We start from the raw sequence: 20,464 nt of genomic DNA, 5'->3' as shown, positions 1-20,464 counted from the left end.
TCTTCCCGCGGGACGGGATTGACCAAGGGCACTTCGTGAATCCAAGGGCCCCGCACCAATTCTCCAATCCACTCCCTGCCACTGGGGCAGCGGGTAGGTCTGGGCTGGCCTGTTGGCGTTGCGGGGACCCGGAGCATTTCGTGGACAGGTGTCCAGTGATGGAGGTGGGGACGATGATCCGGGTCCCGGACGTCCCCCAGGTCACCCCCGGTCAGGCTGGCGAGTACCAAATACCTGTGAGTATCAAGGGTGGTACATATCTGGCCTTGGTGGATTCAGGATGTAAACAAACCTCAATCCATCAAAGCCTGATTCAACTGGGGGCATTGGATACAAGCCGCGTGGTTAAGGTGCGGTGTGTACACGTGGATGTGGTGGAGTATCCGGTCGTCCCAATTATTATTCAATTCCGGGGACAAAAGCATAGTGTAGAGGTGGTGGTTAGTCCCCACCTCCGGCATCCGATAATTTTGGGAACGAATTGGCCCACGTTTACGGTTTTATTGGGGTCGTTATGTGCGGATGCCTCTTGGGGAACTAAGGCATGGAAGGAGACCGCGCAGGTACAGGTGGGAGAAACTGAGCCAGGACCGCTGGGTTCTGCTTCAGAGGAACCGAACGAAATCGGGAGACTGATTCTCTCGGAGCATGATGACTTTCCTCTGGAGCAGTCTCAGGATGAGACATTAAAACATGCGTTTCAACAGGTCCGCTCCATCGATGGCCAGCCTCTCCAACCTGCCCTCCCGCTCACCTATCCATATTTTGCCATTTTAAAAGACCGGTTGTATCGAGTGACCCAAGACGCTCGGACAAAAGTGAATACAACCCAATTGTTAATTCCGAAGAGCCGCAGGGAAATGCTTTTCCATGTGGCTCATTCTAATCCTATGGCGGGCCATTTGGGACAGGCAGCAACACTGAATCGCCTCATGACCCGTTTTTTTGGCCGGGCATTCATGACCATGTGTGCAGGTGCTGTGCGTCTTGTCCGGAATGTCAGTTGGTGAACCCACCGGCCGCCCCAAAAGCGCCTTTGCGCCCTCTTCCCTAAATGCAGGTCCCCTTCGAGAGAATTGGGATGGACCTCATCGGGCAATTAGAGCGATCGGCACGTGAACATCGCTTTGCATTAGTCATAGTTGATTATGCAACACGATATCCTGAAGCAGTGGCCCTCCGCAACATTTCCGCTAAAAGTGTTGCGGATGCCCTGTTTCGTCTTATCTCCCGGGTGGGGGTTCTTAAAGAAATCCTCACTGATCAGGGCACGGCGTTTATGTCACATACGCTACGCGAACTGTACGGATTGTTGGGCATTAAATCGATTCGAACTAGCGTCTATCACCCACAAACACAAACTGGCCTGGTCGAACGGTTTAATCGCACACTTAAATCCATGATCCGTAAGTTCGTTCATGAAGACGCCAAAAATTGGGATAGGTGGCTAGAGCCCTTGTTATTCGCTGTGCGAGAGGTCCCACAAGCCTCCACGGGGATTTCCCCCTTTGAGCTTCTCTATGGACGCCAGCCCCGAGGGGTGCTGGATGTCCTGAGAGAAACTTGGGAGGAGGGACCATCTCAGGGCAAAAACGAAATTCAGTATGTGCTGGACTTGAGAACAAAACTCCACACGTTGGGGCGGCTATCAATGGAGAATTTGTTACAAGCCCAGGACCGCCAGAGCCAACTGTATAACAGGGGAACTAGGTTACGCAAATTTGCACCGGGAGAGAAAGTACTTGTATTACTCCCAACGTCGAGCTCTAAATTAATGGCTAAGTGGCAGGGACCGTTTGAGGTCGCATGACAAGTTGGAGATCTCGATTTTGAGGTAATACGGTCCGATAGGAATGGGTCCCGTCAGATCTATCACCTCAACCTCCTAAAAAAATGGAATGAGGCGGAATCAGTGATGTTGGCAACGGTGATTGGGGGGGGGGGTGATCTTGGACCAGAGGCGAATATCAAACCACAATCCCTCGCCCTGGCTCCAGGTGGAGATCACCTCTCGCCGTCCCAACTCTCTGATTTAACGAAATTACAGGCAGAGTTTGCAGACGTGTTCTCGCCCTTACCGGGCCGTACTAACCTGATTCAGCACCATATCGAGACCGAGCCAGGCGTGGTAGTTCGCAGCTGGCTGTATCGCTTACCTGAGCACAAGAAAAAAGTAGTTCAGGCTGAATTAGGCGCTATGCTTGACATGGGGGTAATAGAAGAATCCAACAGTAACTGGGCGAGCCCGATAGTTTTAGTTCCGAAAACGGATGGCTCAGTCCGGTTCTTTGTGGATTACCGCAAGGTGAATGCTGTGTCGAAATTCGACGCGTATCCAATGCCGCGGGTTGATGAGTTGCTTGATCGGCTAGGCACAGCTCGTTTTTATTCGACATTGGACTCAACAAAGGGCTATTGGCAGATCCCCTTGTCTCCATTATCCAGAGAAAAGACAGCTTTCACAATGCCGTTTGGATTACACCAGTTTGTTACCCTTCCGTTTGGCTTGTTCGTGGCACCAGCTACCTTTCAGCGCCTCATGGATAAGATTCTGCGACCCCATGCTGCATATGCGGCTGCCTACCTGGATGATATCATTATATTTAGTAATAATTGGCAGCGGCATATGCAGCATCTGAGGGCTGTCCTGAGGTCGCTGAGGGGAGCGGGGCTCACGGCCAACCCAAAGAAGTGTGCGATTGGGCGTGTGGAAGTAAGGTATTTGGGCTTCCACTTGGGGCATGGACAGGTGCGTCCCCAAATTGATAAGACAGCCACTATTGCGACCTGCCCACGTCCCAAGACCAAAAAGGAGGTAAGGCAGTTCTTGGGGCTGGCGGGATATTGTAGACGGTTTATTCCTAATTATTCCGGACCTCACCAGCCCTTTGACTGACCTTACTAAAAAGGAGGTGCCAGATACGGTCCAGTGGACGGAGCCTTGTCAGCAGGCCTTTGGGTCAAGGCTGCTCTGTGTGGCGGGCCGTTGTTACACTCTCCTGATTTTTCTCTCCCTTTTCTGTTGCAGACAGACGCGTCGGACAGGGGGCTGGGGGCAGTCCTGTCCCAGGAGATAGAGGGGGAGGAACGGCCGGTGCTGTACATTAGCCGGAAGCTCTCGAAGAGAGTGGCTAAGTACAGCACCATAGAGAAAGAGTGCCTTGCCATCAGATGGGCCGTCCTCACCCTCCGCTATTATCTCCTGGGACGGGAGTTCACCCTCTGTTCGGACCACGCTCTGCTGCAGTGGCTCCACCGCATGAAGGATACCAACGCGCGGATCACTCGTTGGTATCTAGCTCTTCAGCCTTTTAAGTTCAAGGTGATCCACAGGCCGGGTGTTCAGATGGCGGTGGCTGACTTCCTCTCCAGAAAGGGGGGGGGGGGGGGGGGTTGGGCTGCAGGCCGGATGGCTCCCCGGCCTGAGACGGGCGGTGGGGGTATGTGGCAGGGGGGGCGTGGTTTAGTGAAGTCTGCAGCGGGAGAGAGAATCAGGAGACGAGCGGTAAGTGAGTGGTTTGGGCAAAAACTATCAACACCTGTTTCTCGTTTTAGTAATTGGCGCGGAGAGAGTATAAAACGCCAGGAGAGACAGAAGCAGTCGAGAGAGACGGACTGCTGACGGGAATCGGGAACCGGAAAGAGTAAACCGGACATGTTGTGTGAACGTGTTGATGTCAGAGTAGAAGTCACCATTTGGTGTTTGTGTAGTTTGAGTTGAAGTTTGAGTTAATAAATACGTCAGCAGTCCAGCCGACCCCTTTGTCCTCTTCCTTTCCTCCCACGAACTATTACACCACCACTCACTGTTAATTAGCATAATATTTGAATCAGATGTAGCTAGGCACATAATTCGTGCTGCTGCGACTTGCAAGAGACCCGTTAAATTATTTCTAGGTTATAGTATTGTATAAATATTGTCCCACTGATAAAAACAGTGCAAATAGTTCTGTCTCCTTGGATAACAGAGAAGTGGAAATAAATATAGTTACATTTATTAAATTAAATAGGATTTTTTGGGAAGGTAAGTCTGGCCAGTTATACAGCAACGCGAGTCAGACGAGTCTGAAGATCTGAGCTGAATTTGGATGAAACATTAAAGTTCTAGTCTGTGTCAATTACTCTCATAATAAATAATAATAATAATGTTACCAGTATTTTTCGGACTATAAGTCGCACCTAAGTATAAGTTGCATCAGTCCAGAAATATGTCATGACGAGGAAAAAAACATATATAATGTGTATGCACTGGACTAAGTCGCATTTATTCAGTACCAAGAGAAAACATTACCGCCTACAGCCGCGAGAGGGTGCTTTATGCTGCTCAGTGTAGGCTACAGGAGCAAGACGTTACAGACGAGGCTACAGCAAGTAAGACGATCAGGTCTTCAGATAGAAGAATGAATTATGAATGAAATAATTTTAGAAAATTTGATTATTTCATATCATCAGAGTATGAGAAAAGAAAATGAAAGGGGTGTATGATTACTGTTTTAATTTATATAGCATGATAAGACAATTATTGTTACATATAATTATCCATCATGCAGTTGATAAATGACACTGCAAAAGTCTAATGTGTCTGCCAATTAAATTTTTATGAAACTTTTAATTTTCTTTACCACATTGCAAAACATAGACTTTTTCTCCCCTTTATTTCAGGAAAATATGCTGCTCCTCGTTTTTTGAAAGTGAAGAAATCGATAAACTTTTATTTCTATCAGCCAGTGATGATTCTAAAAGGACATACCTGTAAACTGTTGCTATAGTAACGAACACAATTTCATGATAATTGTGCTATTATTTTTGTGCAGTCTCACAGCCACTGTCAAATATTGAGATAAACTTTATAAAGTATCATCTATTTATATTAAATTGGTATCTTCTCCGATATCCATTTTGTGACCATTGAGCCGATTCTTTTCAATCAGCTGGAATGATTCGGGACATTCTACGTTTAATGTGGCTTAATGCATTAAAACAGTGTTTTTAAAAGACCAAACTCAGTAAACAAATTAATAATAAAGCATTCTATTCACTGACAGGCAGATGAGTCCAGAATAAGAATGCAATGTGTTTAATTACGTGTTAAGCGTTTTCCTAGAAAACCATTAGACTAAAAGGAAACTAAAAGGAAAACCAGCCAAACTATGAAAAGAAGTGTGACCTATAGTCCGGAAAAAAGGTAAATATATGTTGTCTTTCTCATGCCCAACAAAGAAGACTAAAAAGAGAAACATCATTCAATTTAGTATGTAATAAAACAAATATTACTAATTTATTTAAGAAATGTAACTATATTAATTTTCACAATTATTTATTAATGTCACACACACATACCTAGTGCCTTATGACTTAAAAGATGAGAGTGGTAGATGTTACAGACATGGAACTGTTCAGTCTATTATTGATTTTTATTTCCACTTCACTTTTATCCAAAGAGACAGAACTATTTGCACTGTATTTATCAGTGGGACAATATTCATACAATACTACAACCTAGAAATAATTTGCAGGTCTCAGCAGCACAAATTATGTGCCCAGCTACATCTGATTCAAATATTATGCTAATTAACAGTGAGCGGTGGTTTCAGACATCACAGTGCTTCACTCGCACTGACTTTTATTCTGTCTGAAAGAATGAAAGGACCGAGCTAAAGGTGGAGCGACTCGACCAATCAGATGAAAGCAGCGTTTCAGCTCCGCCCACAAGTGCGTATGAAATATTTAAGCCATAAACCGAAATGATCAAGACGTACACAGACCATCTGTCTTGTCCATGTTCTCTCACTTGAATCCTCTTGAGTCTCTTGACCTTCTGCAAGCCCCGCCTTGTTCACGCAGTGATTGACATGGCGGGAGGGGGCAGACACGTGATCGGCTCGGAATGCATTTTCAATGTGCACATTGAATTTTGCTACATTCATTGCGGGGCATTGAATGAAAATGCAATCGTAAGTGTCTTGACTGTGAGTCTTAATGCAATTAAGAAAAATAGCATTTGAATGATAATTTTGAAACAGTTTTTGCTTGAATATGTTATACATATCTAATCATTTCTGTAATACATTTTCATTTTAATTTTGCAACTTATAAAGCGTTAAAATGAGTACTAATTTTACATATTAAAACGTGTGTGAAATGGCAAATGAAAATTATGTAATTTAATTTTCATTTTGCACCAAACGTTGCACAAATGTATTGGAAAATGTCAATGTAAATACAGAAATGCATTGCCATTTTACATATTGCATTGTCATTTTGCATAATACATTGCAAATTGAATATTGCAACCCATATGCTTCCATACTTTTGGGTTGTGGCTACAGTACTTTTGTGTCCTGAGATCGTAACATGGTGACGCCCACAGGGGGCGACCCGCTCCATGTACAACAAAACTGGAAGCTTGTTACTCAGGTCAGTCAGTGTACAATATTTTTAATGATATTTCTCAAAGGTGCAGATTTAAATAAAGCTCACGGTCTTCCTTGACACAACAGTCAAACCATAGATGGTAAAACTGCACTTCAATTGAACAGGGTATGTCTCAGTTGTTATCGTATGACAAAGTTTTCCCCCTTTTTTCCATATTAACACCTAAGTACAGCTGTCTGAAGGATGTGGCGCTCGCCAATGAACACAGAGATCCGTCTGTTTCCTCACTTCCTGTGTCTCTCTCAGGGCTCGGTTCGAAACTCCTGCGCTATTCGGCAGCCATCTTGGATCTCGCTTTGAACGAGAGGCTACAGACGCGGCTGTTCGGGTGGAATGGATCCGTCAAGAAGCAAGTCCTCCCCGCGGCCCCGACGCCTGTGATCACTTGCTCTCTGCCGTTACCTCTGAATATACCGGACCGTCCATCTGATGATCGTTCGATGAGCAGATTATCTTTGGGGGAGATAACCGCGGAGGTCCCGTGAAGTGCAATTTTCTCTATTCATACTTGAACTGGACATATGAAATATGAAGCAGACAGCGACGCCAGGCCTGGAAGTGTTATGTTTTTAACAGTGCACAAGTTAGCCGGACTCATTCGCTATTTTGGGATCTATCAGATGGCTTGCAATCGGTAATTAAACGCAGTAACTTAAGCGTTAGCGAGCGTCCGGACTATTTCTCCCAAACTTTAACAAGCTCGTTACCAGCTTTAGATGCAAATCAATGCTACTGACCAAGTGTGCAATCTGTGAAATATATATTCTCCCCTTCGTTGCACCGCAAATTCTGCTCCTTAAACCGTGATCGCGGGAAAGCGGCTTGTCATCAGCAGTATGTCAACAACACGAGCCCCGCTGCCCACCGTCAGCGAGCGCAAGGCGGAATATGTAAGTAGCCTATTAATGCTATAGTGTCTGGTTAGTAGTTACTGACTCAATCCTGTGAGGATTTATCGCTTGTGAGTGTGTTATTTGGGTCGTGTCGCGTCGCAATTTACGGCCGTGTCTCAAACCTGCCTATACAGCGATTATGGTCAATACGATGCTCTTAAACCATTCATCTGATTTTCCTCCAGAATTAAGGGCAGTGTCGCATCCCGTATCGTGTTTTATGTGCTGACCAGGTGCTGTAAGTGGATTAGCAGTATTGTTCTAGTCTTTGGACAGATGGGGCACCAGGCTGAAGTGACGCATGGGGTCCAGTGCATCAGTAATTTGGCTGCTTTTCTGCTTATGGGTGCAACATATGCTTGATTAGTTAAAGTCCTGCACGCTGGTGCGTGACCGTGCGTGGGTTTGCATGTTTTAATCGCCGATAGGATGCAGATATTGCGCATTGGCGTCAGTCTGTTCTATAGGTTACTGTTCATACGTCAGCAGTGAGGCTAGGTGAGATGAGCGCGCGCGCTGATGCAGGTCCCCCTTAAAGGTGCCTGTGAATAATGTGGCATTAGGTCACAGTCTTTGACTTGTCCACTGCATATCTATCTATCGTTCTATCATTCAATCCAAATGTGTATGAATTGCTCATATTTAATACTGAATTAAAAGAGAACATTGTGGGCTTACTGAAATTCTTAATATATTTAGTTAAAGGCTTCTGTGCATGAAATGTATTCATGGCTGGACTGGACATTGGGCATACCGGCCGACGTGCTTTTTGGGCCGATATCTCATACTCATATTTTTCTTTTTTTTTTTTTTTAAACGGCCCATAAAATTGTACATCGGCGACCCATTCGTTTTGTTTTGCTTAATTGGCGGCGCTGGGTTTGTGCCGGTGTAATGCATTGGTCAAAGTCAGTGTTAGTTTTTTTTTCTGACAGACCAGCCCATGAAACACGTAGATCAGCGGCTCATTGGCTCTTTTCTTGATTGACACTGGGCTGGCCCAATCACAACTCTAAACGAGTGAGCGAGCGGCAGCAGTGTCAGTGTGTATCTGTAAAAAAAGATGAAGAAACGCAAGGAATGTGCAGATAAATAGCGTGAAAAAATAGAACCAGGCCCTTAAAGCAGACACTGTAAACTGTGTCAAAATATATGTTTTCTGACCTTCATCAGCTCCTGTGGCAGATGATGATAGTGAGGACGGAGGATCAGGAGAGAGATGAGAAAGTGTAGAGCCTGTGGTAAGCATACCTACTTTCAAAACACTTAGGCCATGTCATGAGTGTAGATTATTTCCACATCTGCATAGTTGACGATTACCGCAATTCACTAGAAATTTAATAAGAGGCGTTTGTAAACCATGTTTTCCGCCAAAATAAAAGCTTGATGCAGTTTGCATCAAAATAAAAGATCATTTGCTTATCTCTTTCAAGTATAGAAATTGGTACAACTAATTAAGAAAGTTTCCTTTATTTTTTTGTGCATTTGTTTTACAAAATATGGCTATTACTGTCATTGGATTAATATTATAACTATTATTATGTATAGGTGTAATGTAAATAGACACTGTAACTAAAAGAGGTTTGAATTTTTCTTTGTTTAATTTGCACACTGAATATGGGTTGGAGCTTTTAATTTTGAACTCTCAAAGTGCACCAGATTAATGAATTTAACATTAAAATGCACAAAATTTTCTCATGGGGTGGCATGCCCCCGAACCCCCCTAGAAGGACCGAGGACACACCACCATAGTTTTAACAAAAATCCTGTAAGAAACACTGGTATTGCTATGCCAGAGCCGCTTATAGCTTGTTTTAGGATTCACCGCTGTGGAGTATAGTTCAACTGTATTAATAAATATACAATTTTGACTTATTTCATCTGTTAACTCTCACTCGTTCCTATACTCACTCATTACATGGCATTAGTGGTTTTAATGAATAGGAGTTGGTATGCATATAATTAAGGGCGTGCCAAGATGGGTGGTGTTTATGATCATATAGTGGGCCGGTCTGGGCAAAAATGCCTGGGCCGATTTTTTGTCCCAGTCCAGCCCTCAATGTATTCTATATGGATTATTTATTGACATTAATATTATTCATATTTATAATGACTTACAAGAATTCACACACTTTAGTGCACAGTTCTTGCTCACCTTTGGAAAAAAAAAGTCAAATGAGGTATCAATCACCTCAATCATTTCTCCCCACCTGCCCCAAAATCTCACTCACACACACACACACACACACACACACACACACACACACTGGGTGTCAAAAAGGCTCCAGCAGTGATGCAGCTCGTCAGTATCGGTGTTGGTGGATGGGAGAGTATTAATGAGTTCTTGTCACAGAAAAGACAGGGCTGTTTGGTTCAATGCCATTCAGCTTGCCAACACAAAATCAGAGGATCGCAATCTAAAATGAAGCATCGTGCAACAATAAGCGTAAGTGACCTTTGATCAAGACTGTTTGCGTTTTATTGCATTTTGTACATTTTGTATCAAGCCTGAGGCTTTTGGTGGATTTATATATTGATTCGGCAGAGCTTTGTGGAAAAACAGTGAAGTCGGGGCGTCAGGGACAATATGCAGGATTTAGTGGGAGCATTGTATAGCGCAGTTAGAGCCCGACCGATATGGATTTTTGGGGGCCGATGCCGATATTAACTCGAAAAGAGCCGATTTATAAGCCGATATTTTGATTTTAAAAATAATCTGGATATTACACCCATTTCCTATAAACTGCACTTACACAACATTCAATAGCAAAATATCTGCCTGTTCTATGTATGTGGGCTGTATAAACCATTTTCCAGAATGGATTATGTTAAAAAAAAAAAGCCTTAGATTACAGTCTCAATGACTAAACAATTGCACATCAAAAGTATATATTTTTTTAATGATCAAAAAACAGTCTGGTTTTAAACATTTAACACTTTTACTTTCTTCCAGTTGAAGCTGGTTTTAACAGTCTGTGTGTGTACTGTAAATAAATTATAATACTAAGGTTAAAGTATTTGCAGAAGTAGTCCCACACTTTGCTGCTACAGCATTCACCTTTTTCAGCCATCTGTAGGCAGAAAGAGAGACAGAGAAAGAATAAGCATGTGTATTAATAATATCACCATGTATCATTACTCATGTCATCATTAGAATTATAATAATAATAAACTGGGATCTCCTACATGAGAAATGAGAAATATATATTTTTTTTTTATTTGTCAAGCAATAGGTATTACCTACTTATATTTAACAATATTATTTCAACATTTTCCTGTTATGTCTGTAAAGCTGCTTTGAAACAATATGTAAAAAAAAAAAGAAAAAAAAAAGCGCTAGTTCAGCTCACATTTATTTACATGTCCCCTCTGGTTTAATAATTTCTGACGCACCTACTGTAGTTACTGTAACTACACTATATTTGCTCTCACAGACACATTCACAACAGACCCGTATATCTTCTCCTCTTCTCTTTGTGCAGTCTGAATCAAAACATCGTTTTGCCTACTATTACCGGAAGATTACGGAATCAATTCGAAGTTGAATGGTTAACGTTAGTGTCATGAACACACCGCTGTCAATTTTGAGAAGAACCACCTTCAAACAAGTTAATAGCAAGCATTTAAGGGGCCTGCTAAAAAGGAAGCTATTAGCGTTAGAGTAACGTAACCAGCCTGAATTCACCAAATTGTTCTCTGGACCTGAGGGTAGCCTCTTCTTCCTTGCTTCTCTCTTAATTCTCATCAGCAGGACTAGCGCTATCGCTTGCTTCTTACAACGGGACAGATACATGTTTTCTGCTGACCGAAAGGTGGAGGAACAGACTATGAAAGAGCTCCGCTAAACGTTTTTAAAACTCCGCCTATGCCATAGCGCAGCGCAAATCGCGTTGTATCTGAAGGGCAATGCTGAACCCAGCGGCAAGCGCCGTGCATACCGCGTCCTGTGTGAAAGGCCCAATTACGCGGTCATTATGTGGGAAACACACCGCAATAGAATAAGAATAAGTTAAACGCTAACGTTATAGTTTGACCTCCTATTAACGTTCGTGCTCTTCCACTGATAAACATGGTATTAGCTTTGTGGCTAATCTAATATAGCAATGCATTAGCGGCTGTAAGTGATGTTACAGAATATTTAGAAGTGATAATGATAGGACCGTTAGCTAGAACTACCACACAGTTTTTATATACAGGGTATGAACTAAATCTACAATCATTTCACATGACGAACGACAGACTCACCGTCAAAACAGTAAGTTACATCTCCTTCATCTCCTTGGCTGATCGCTTTCTTCTGTAGTGGACTTCTGGCGCTGTTGTTAACTCTGGAGCTGCAGAGCTCCCTCTGGTGGGCACACTATGCAACACTCATAACATGAGTGAAGCATGAGACTTTGTTTCTCATGTTTCATCGGCCGTTATAAATGCCGATGCCGATTTAAATGCAATTAGCTTATATCGGCCGATAATATCGGCCGGCCGATATATCGGTCGGGCTCTAAGCGCAGTGTCAGCATAGCCTTACATACAGAGGTGTTAGTACCACATGAGACTCACCGACTTACTAAACATCATCCAGTTGCACTCATGACCTCTGATTTGAACAACTTTGTTAGTCTCAGTGTAATTTGCAACCTGGTGTTACACAAAGGTCCTCTCACAAGGTTACAAGAGACCTTGAGAAATGTTAGCATAATGGAATGAACGTATAAAAAAAAAAAAAAATCTAAATTATTATTTTTTATTTATTTCTGACTTGTTTTGCTTAACTTTTAATAATTTTTGAAGAAATTGTGAATGTAAATGCATATGACTCATGATGTAATATCATTTGTTACGATGGCTCAGTAATAAAAATATGTTGTAGGGCTGTTGATGTATGTGACTGTGCTAATGGACCTCACTGATGTGACATGGGTATAGTCAATATTAGTGATTTCTAGTGGTCTGGTCTTTACATGACTGGGCGGAAATTGTGTAAATTCATGGAGGGCCGAATCTGGGATAAAGTGAGCAAGGCTGTATTTATTTGGAAAGTTTTAAGAGTCCGTGTAGATAATAAAAGTTTTTTCCAATATGCAACATGTACATTTTTGTTGTTACTGTTTGTAATTTGCATGTTTGTTTTTTTTTTCCTAACAGCATACAACGAATGGCCATGGCCGAGGGGAGGTGACCTCTCGATCTGTGAGGTCGAGTGGTCGAAACCGGAATTCTGGCTCGGGATTAGATGATGTGAACCCTCTCATCGGGAATTACCGGCTTCTAAAAACCATTGGAAAGGGCAACTTTGCCAAGGTCAAACTGGCTCGCCACATCCTCACAGGAAGTGAGGTGAGGAGTCCGGAGTTTTTCCTGACCGACAGTGAGCCGTGGGGGTTTTCCAGAGTCAGACACATTAGCTTTACTGCTTTCATCTGTCTTTTTGGAATTTTTTGAATTGCAACACTTTGTAAAACTCCGTTGAGCAGTGTGATTCATTTAAAATACGTATATGAAATTTGGAAAAATCACAAGAATTATTTTATTTATTTATTTTTTATCCACACATTCATGTTAGATTGTTGTTGTTGTTGTTGTTTTTTATATGGACAGTGATATTTTATAATGCTACAAAAGATTTCTGTTTTAAATAAATGTTGTTCTTTTGATCTATTCATCAGAGAATCCTGAAAACTAAAAATACAGTTTTGAATACAAATATTAAGCAGCACACTGTTTAAGTGTTTATAATAATACAAACCATTATTATTAACTGAGCACTAGGGGTGTAACGGTACGTGTATTCGTACTGGACCGTTTCGGTACAGGGCTTTCGGTACGGTGCACGTTGTGTACCGAATGACCGAATGCAATATTTTGTTTTGCAGAACATAGGTACATTTTCGTGTTTCCAAACGAACATATTAAGTGGCGGAAGTCTCCGCGTTCAGCGCAAATCCCGCCCTGCAGCTGATTCTAAGGCCGGTGACACACTGGCTGCGTGGCGTGAGCGTGGCGTTTCTTCTGCGTGTCAGTTGCGTGACGGCTGCTTCACGTTTTCTGTGTCTTTACACACCAGAATCATGCCTGACGCGGCGCTGGCGTGCTGCTGCTACTGTAGGTGACATAGAGGGAGACCGCCGACATACCAGGATCTTGTCTACACACACCTACACGTCACTACAACAATATCTATACTTCATGTTGAGCATAAATATAAAGCTAACTGATAAAGGACACCGTCAACAGTATTGACGGCAAAATAGACTATGTTTGACAGGTGCAATATGCCAGTGTTTCACCGGCCTAAGGTTTTCAAAAGGCATCATGCGAGTGTGAACATCACTACAACTAGGAAAAAAACGATTGTAATTAAAACGCATTGTAATTTAAACAGACCTTTGCTCTTAATTCCGATCGGTCCAATGCAATAACGAAACATGAGCAGGTCACTTTGAAAAGTTATGTATATTTTTAAAATATGAGCAGGCCTACAAGCTGGGTTTGGTAATGCTGCACTGTAATCATAGTTGTTTATTTATATTTTTCATTATATTTTATTATATGATATTGGTTTGAGACTGAGAGTATTTTATTTAGTGGAGAACTTTGCAGCAGTATTTTATTTCTTATTCTTTTTTTATTTTATATATACTTTTTAATAAAGTATAAAAGAAAAAGTGTAAACAAATTGTTAAAAACGTTTATAGTAATAAACAACCTGCAGTATAATGTTTGCATTTCTGTCCCTTACTGTACCGAAAATGAACCGAACCGTGACTTTAAAACGAGGTACGTACCGAACCGTGATTTTTGCGTACAGTTACACCCCTACTGAGCACCAATAATAATTGATGACAGAGCAGCGAATCATCATATTAGAATGATTTCTGAAGGATCATGTGACACTGAAGACTGGAGTTATGATGCTGAAAATTAAACGTTACCATCACAAGAATAAATTACATTTTAAAATATATAAAAATTAAAAACGGCTATTTTAAATTGTAATATTATTTTAAAGTATTTCTGTTTTTACTGTATGTGTTTTTTATCAAATAAATCAAGTCTTAACAACCCCAAACCTTTGAACAGTAGTGTATATAATTGAATAATATTTTAGTTTGCCAGCTTTCCCCAAATGATGCAAAATGTAACTAAAATATTTTTTTTTCTTTCTCAGGTGGCAATAAAAATTATTGATAAAACACAGCTAAACCCAACAAGCCTTCAAAAGGTGAGGTTCACATTTAATACTAAAATGTGCGTGTGTTATGCATATTAAACGTCAAAACTGTGTCACGATTCAGAGCTGTTAGTGTTGTGTCATTTAACCTCAGGCGGTTCACATTCTCTGTTTGCTCGTGACTTTGGGGGAATTGTTGTTGTCTATGTGATATTGCATATTGGCTACTTGGTTAGTTTTGTGTTTGGCAGTGGTGCAGCTCCATACTGATTCATGGATAATGCTGGCAGTCGGCTCAGGTTGAATGCTGATTGCAGTGCTGATCTTCTGTGCTATCCAGAGCGTTTATCAAGGGCTTGTGTAGTATGGAATAACCTTTCAGCTGGTGTTCTCAGTCACCTCTCATTATGAGAAGTCTATTGAAACAGAAGCTCCTCCAGCAGTAACCCTCACACTCGGAGTTCAAACACTGAAGTACACCAGCTGTGCTGCATTACTCTGCCCATCTACTGCAGGCAGTGCCGCCACTCAAGACGCTCTCCACTGAGAACAGTCTGCACACCTGCAACCTTTTGTTGGGACCGGTTTCTATGTGAATGTGTACAAAACTGTGTGGGAGTTTGAGAATTTATTGCAGTTAATAGAGCACAGACAACTTGCAATCTGTATGTGTTCTTTCATAACATTTTGTTCACTTAAAGATGTAGTCCACCAAAAAAATTATAATTCTGTCATCATTTGCTCATCCTTATACAACTTTAAGGCTTTTGTTCATCTTTTAAAACCAAATGACAATATTTGTGAAGAATCTCTTATAATTTTTGTCCATTCATTGAAAGTCCAAGCTATAAAAATGATCACGCTTCAAAAAGTTTGTGAAGACATCATTACAGTAGTCCATTTGAATTGAGATGAACAGATTTAATTTAGTCTTTTATTCACATATAAGAGAACAAACCTCATTGGTTCTAGTGCATGAGTAAACCATGAAAAAACTCTTCCATTTATATGATGTAGAAACCATGCTATAATGCTCTGTGGTGCTGTTTTAGCTTCAGTATTGCTATATCCACATACCTCAGTTTTAAGTGAGTTGTGGAAAAACTAAAAATAAAACATCTTTTTGCTGGATTGTTCTTTCGTTGTCACACTTAAAATGAGCATGCTAAATTTATTTCATTATTTCCCTGTCAAATGTCGAGAGCGCATTATTGTAGCACGAAAGTACATGAATATAATGCGCGAGTGCGAATCTCTCAGATACATGTTGCTCTTGTAAGAATTCTCTTTGATTTCTTTCTCTTTGCTCTTGGCATAAACGCGGTCAAAACGGCAACAACCAATCACAATTAGGCTTCAACGACTAACCAATGAAAACGCGACATCTTACATGGAATCTTATTGGTTGATATTGAACCGCACATGGAATAAGTTCACTGAAGTTCAGTCAAGACAAGCCGAGATGGATCCACCGAATCGACGATCTCAGGTAACCAGTTTTATTTGTTTTGATGTTAAATATGTTAAATGTATTGTCTTGATTGAACTTCAGTGAACTTGTTCCATGTGCGGTTCAATATCAACCAATAAGATTCCATGTACGATGTCGCGTTTTCATTGGTCCGTTGTTGAAGCCTTTTTCTGATTGGTTGTTGCCGTTTTGACCGCGTTTATGCCAAGAGCAAAGAGAAAGAAATCGAAGAGAAGAGTACTTGGCCATGCGCGAACGCACGGGGCACAGTCTAAGCACATACACGCTTAGTCAGTACAGTAAATTCAGTGTCCTACTGAATCATAAGCTAAATCTGCATTGGAAAACTTTTGGGATCACGTGAAATTCCCAGTCGCTCAGTTTTGCTGAGCAATGGTAAATGATGCTCCTTTAGTAGGAATTATGGGATAGTAGTATAAATGTTTACCCAGTGCAATCACAGAGAAATAAAAACCAATCAGCATTAGATCCCATCATTTGTTGCTTTTCGCGACATTGCACCTGTTTCTGACTGTTATGGTGAACAGTTTGGAGTTCACAGTCAGTCTTCACAACAGCCAAGATGAAGAGAGAGGAGGAGGATATGAGGGGGAAGGACAGATGGACATTTAGTTGGGCCTCAAATTGGTCTGAGATGGGAGATAAAGAGCAGAACAGGCAAAGACACAAACATCCTGATGACAGTCCGAAGGAGTGGAGTAGAAGGTTTACATATGAGTGATTAATGTGAAATGAAAGGCCGGGAGAGATGTGGGCATGGGATGATCAGACAAATTCAAATGATAATGCTAATCAGTGCTCGCTCAGAGATATACAAGCCGAGGATGTGTCTCTAATTTTAGCTGGAAGCTGCTCACCGCAGCCACCATTAGTTTTTCCACAGCTCCATTGATTGGGATTCAGAGTAGATCCTCTCTCTGTGGCCTGCTGGTCGTCAGCCAACAAACGGCTGTGACTCACGCACCGCAGTAATGAGAGACTGGCCCAATCAGGCCTCTTTGGGCTTTCTGTGTTTTTGCTCTAATTATCAGCATCGCATTAATTTTCTCTTTATGGTGTGTATATTGTACTAATGATGAAGTAATTTTTCTACATTACATGTTTTGACACTAAATTCAAAGGATTTGGGAAAGGTTGTTCTTCTTTTAAATTGACTCTTTAAAATAACCCCATTGGCTACTTTCACGCAGTGTTTGAGATTGACGACTGCGTTTACTTAAAAGTGTGTCCTGTTCACACAACAGCTTACATTAGTGACTTGAGCCAAGGAGGTCTTGGTTATGCTTCCAAGTTGTTTTAAAACTAAAAATCATGTGACAACAACAGTCATGATCAATGTTGCCAAGTCTTCGGTTTGTCTTTCATGTCTGTGGGTTGAAGCGTCTCCAATAACATGATGTTTGTCCCCTGTAATGCGAATTTTAATGGGTGAACCCCACCAAAAAACCTGATTGGACCCCCTCAAATGTGATCGGGCTAGATTTGAGTAGAGATTGGGCAGGTTTTCTTGTAAAAACCTGGCAACCCTGGTCATGATGGCTGTAAATAACCCCTATACAGATTAGGGATGGGATGGTATGAAAATTTAATATCACGATTATAGTGACTAAAATTAGCACGATTATCAATATTATCACGGTTTTGTTGAAACAAGATGAAAGTGTTCAAAAATAGTTGATGCTCACACTGAAAACATTTCAGCAAGTTTTATATTTAATAATCAACAAACAACTAATAAAAAAAGCAACTCTATGCACTTAATTTAAAGAAAGATTAAATTCTGTGGCATTTCCTTCCTTACAATGAAAAGTGTAGAAGCATAGAAAAGTCACTGACTTTTGCCATTCCTTCTCGAAAAAAGAACAAAAAAACATTGTGCGCTGCGCTTGCATCAGACTGTTGCTGGCTGGACATGATTTAATAGCGAGTTATTAAAACCGCGATAATCAAACACGGTTTTAATGATAATTCATTTTTAAACGATATTACTAACCTTCAGCACATTTTATCACGGTTATCAATAAAACCGGTTATCGTCCCATCCCTAATACAGATGGAGACTCAGAAGAGTCACAGTTGACGTTATTTAATACCAGTCCAGTCAGTTTCATCTTAATCAACAGTGGGTTCAAAAACATAAATGTGAAAAAGTATAATACTGGTATTTTTGAATAAACACAATAATATTACTGTAAACACTCCAAATAAATAAATATTTAGTAATATTCGTCATTTCATACATAGCCACCTACAGGCTTTTATAGATTTGCAGTAAGTTAAAAAAAAAAAATGTATGTGAGGGGAAAAAACTAATATTTTATCATTATTTATATACAGTGTAGTATTTATTTTTTTATCTTTTCAGTTTTCATTTTTATTTTAGCTGAAGTTTTAGTAATTTTGTTACGTGTATGCTTTTGTTGTTTTTATTTTTGTAATCGTTTTTTATTATTATTTAGCTTTTATTTTTATTTCAATTTGTTTGAGTAATTTTACTATTAACTTTTTTCAATTTTAATTTCAGCATTGTTTTCAGATTAATGAAAACAATGGAGTTAGTTAATAACAATGTTTCTGAATAGCGTGAAGGTGAGTGGAAATCATTTCACCTTCTTGGGTATTTCAGTCTGTTTCTATCTTCACGGCATGCAGCTCCACTGCTTCAAAAGTAAAGCAAAGATGTTTTGAGTAATTTTCAGGTTGTGTGACTCTAGCATGAGTGTGCATGTGTGTTGTTGTGTAATTGTGCGTGGGCGTCTGAGCTCCACACTAGGTCTGGTCCCTCGGCTGAAGTGAGATGTTCTGCTGTGGACTGGTGTTTTTTAGTAATCACAGAGGCGTTAAGATGGTGCACCAGAAGAAAATCTTTTGAAAAACAGACAATTATGTGAAAATATAAATCAGAAATTATTTTGGAACTTGAATTTAAAAATAAAAATGACATGAAAGCAAGCTTATCATGGAAAATTAATTTTTAGGATGATAGTGCAGAGACAATTCCCTATTGATCTGCATCTTGGAAAGTTTTTCCCTCCTGTCTTTCTCTCTCCACCTTATCTTTAAGTCTCTTATCATGGGCAGTTTGCTGTATTCAGACAGCATTGATCATGGGACTTTGAAAATATGAATTGCATATAGTGAGTATTAGGGCTGATATTGAATATTTATGATATTTTCACAATCATTTTTCTGGCAATATACCTATACTAAGCAAAAACTGTTCATTGAAACCCTATGTGGCTTTGTACATATGCATCTTTCAAAAGTTTGGGGTCGGTAAGATTTTGAAAGAATTGCATATATTTGATCAGAAAAACATTAACATTGTGAAGTGTTACAATTTATTACAATAATTGTTGTATATTTTGAAATATAATTTCTTGCTGTGTTGGCAAAGCTGTTCTTTGGAACAGCATTTATTTGAAATAGATATATTTTGTAATATTATAAATATCTTTACTTGTAATCAATTTGTAATTTACTTGTAATTAATTTAATGGATCCTTGCTGAATAAAAATATGTATTTCTTCGGAATAATAATAATATTTTACTTACTGAGCTCCAACGGTTTTACTGGGAGTCTAAATCCTTGTATAAAAACATGAGCTTATTTCTGCTTGAGAACTCCTGGGCATATCTTCACCTATAGACATCTATTGAAAATGTTACTGTAATAATGACTTCTTTTTTTTCTTTTTTAAGAAATGAATGGATGTTTCAGGATTATTTTCCCTGATTTTTAAAGCTAATCTTGTATTGAACATTTTTTTTAATGCACTGGTGAATTTGAGTCGTCTTTTAGACTATAAAACATCCAACATACACTTTTAAGTGTATATTTCATTACACTTTATCTATTTGCATATGTGGATTTCAGTTAGAATCCATGCCTTTAAAGGCTGTTTTCTCAAAATGAGTTTTTCCTCATGCACTGAGCCAGAAATCCACACTTGCATTCACCAAACTTTACAGTTTTTATTTTGAAGATTTGTACAGAGGAGTCTGTTCATATATAATTTGCCTAACATTTTATTTCTTAAAACATTGTTTTTTCTGTCTGTTGACAGTACTTTCTGATTTATGCAATGATAAAAAGAGACATCTAAGATCCCCTCTGCGTTTGTATGGAAATGTACATGTTGTTCTTGAATATCTGAGTTCTGGATTGGCCTCAGTGTGTGAAAGGTTCAAACACAGAATGTAGTGTGGTGAGAATTGGATTGGGTTTATGATGTACTGAAAGTGTTTCCCTGCGGTTCAAAATCGCAGCGCGTCTTTCGCAGTCTCTGAAGCTACAGCTACACTTGTGAGAGCGCAACGTGGAAAGCAGTACGTGCTAACAGTTCAGGAACACAGTCTGCTTACTATAGTGCTATTAAAGATGCATGACTCTTCCATTCCACTGAGAGGGGAGGATTCAGCCTTTTATTTTTAGAGATCAATAATGAATAGCACTTAACACTAGTTTGCAC

The 20,464-nt window shown here is 40.3% G+C and overlaps 1 protein-coding gene across 10 annotated transcripts in view; it reads left to right on the top strand.

Annotated features, from left to right (window-relative positions):
• The first annotated feature begins 6,620 nt into the window (after positions 1-6,620).
• LOC132110897 (MAP/microtubule affinity-regulating kinase 3-like) overlaps positions 6,621-20,464 on the top strand; it is a 30,239-nt gene continuing 16,395 nt past the window's right edge. For 4 of the 10 annotated variants that reach the window (XM_059517975.1, XM_059517973.1, XM_059517974.1 and 1 more), the window contains exons 1-3: positions 9,641-9,774; positions 12,474-12,665; positions 14,497-14,550. In XM_059517975.1, the coding sequence (XP_059373958.1) occupies positions 9,751-9,774; positions 12,474-12,665; positions 14,497-14,550 (270 nt within the window). In that variant the 5' untranslated portion in view covers positions 9,641-9,750. Of the gene's footprint in view, positions 7,326-9,640; positions 9,775-12,473; positions 12,666-14,496; positions 14,551-20,464 lie in introns of those variants that run through there. The other 6 variants (XM_059517972.1, XM_059517976.1, XM_059517966.1 and 3 more) reach the window with 4 other exon arrangements.

This window comes from Carassius carassius, chromosome 30 (assembly GCF_963082965.1).
Source record: "Carassius carassius chromosome 30, fCarCar2.1, whole genome shotgun sequence".
Classification (NCBI taxonomy): Eukaryota; Metazoa; Chordata; class Actinopteri; order Cypriniformes; family Cyprinidae; genus Carassius; species Carassius carassius.
This window is presented reverse-complemented; position numbering and strand designations above follow the sequence as displayed.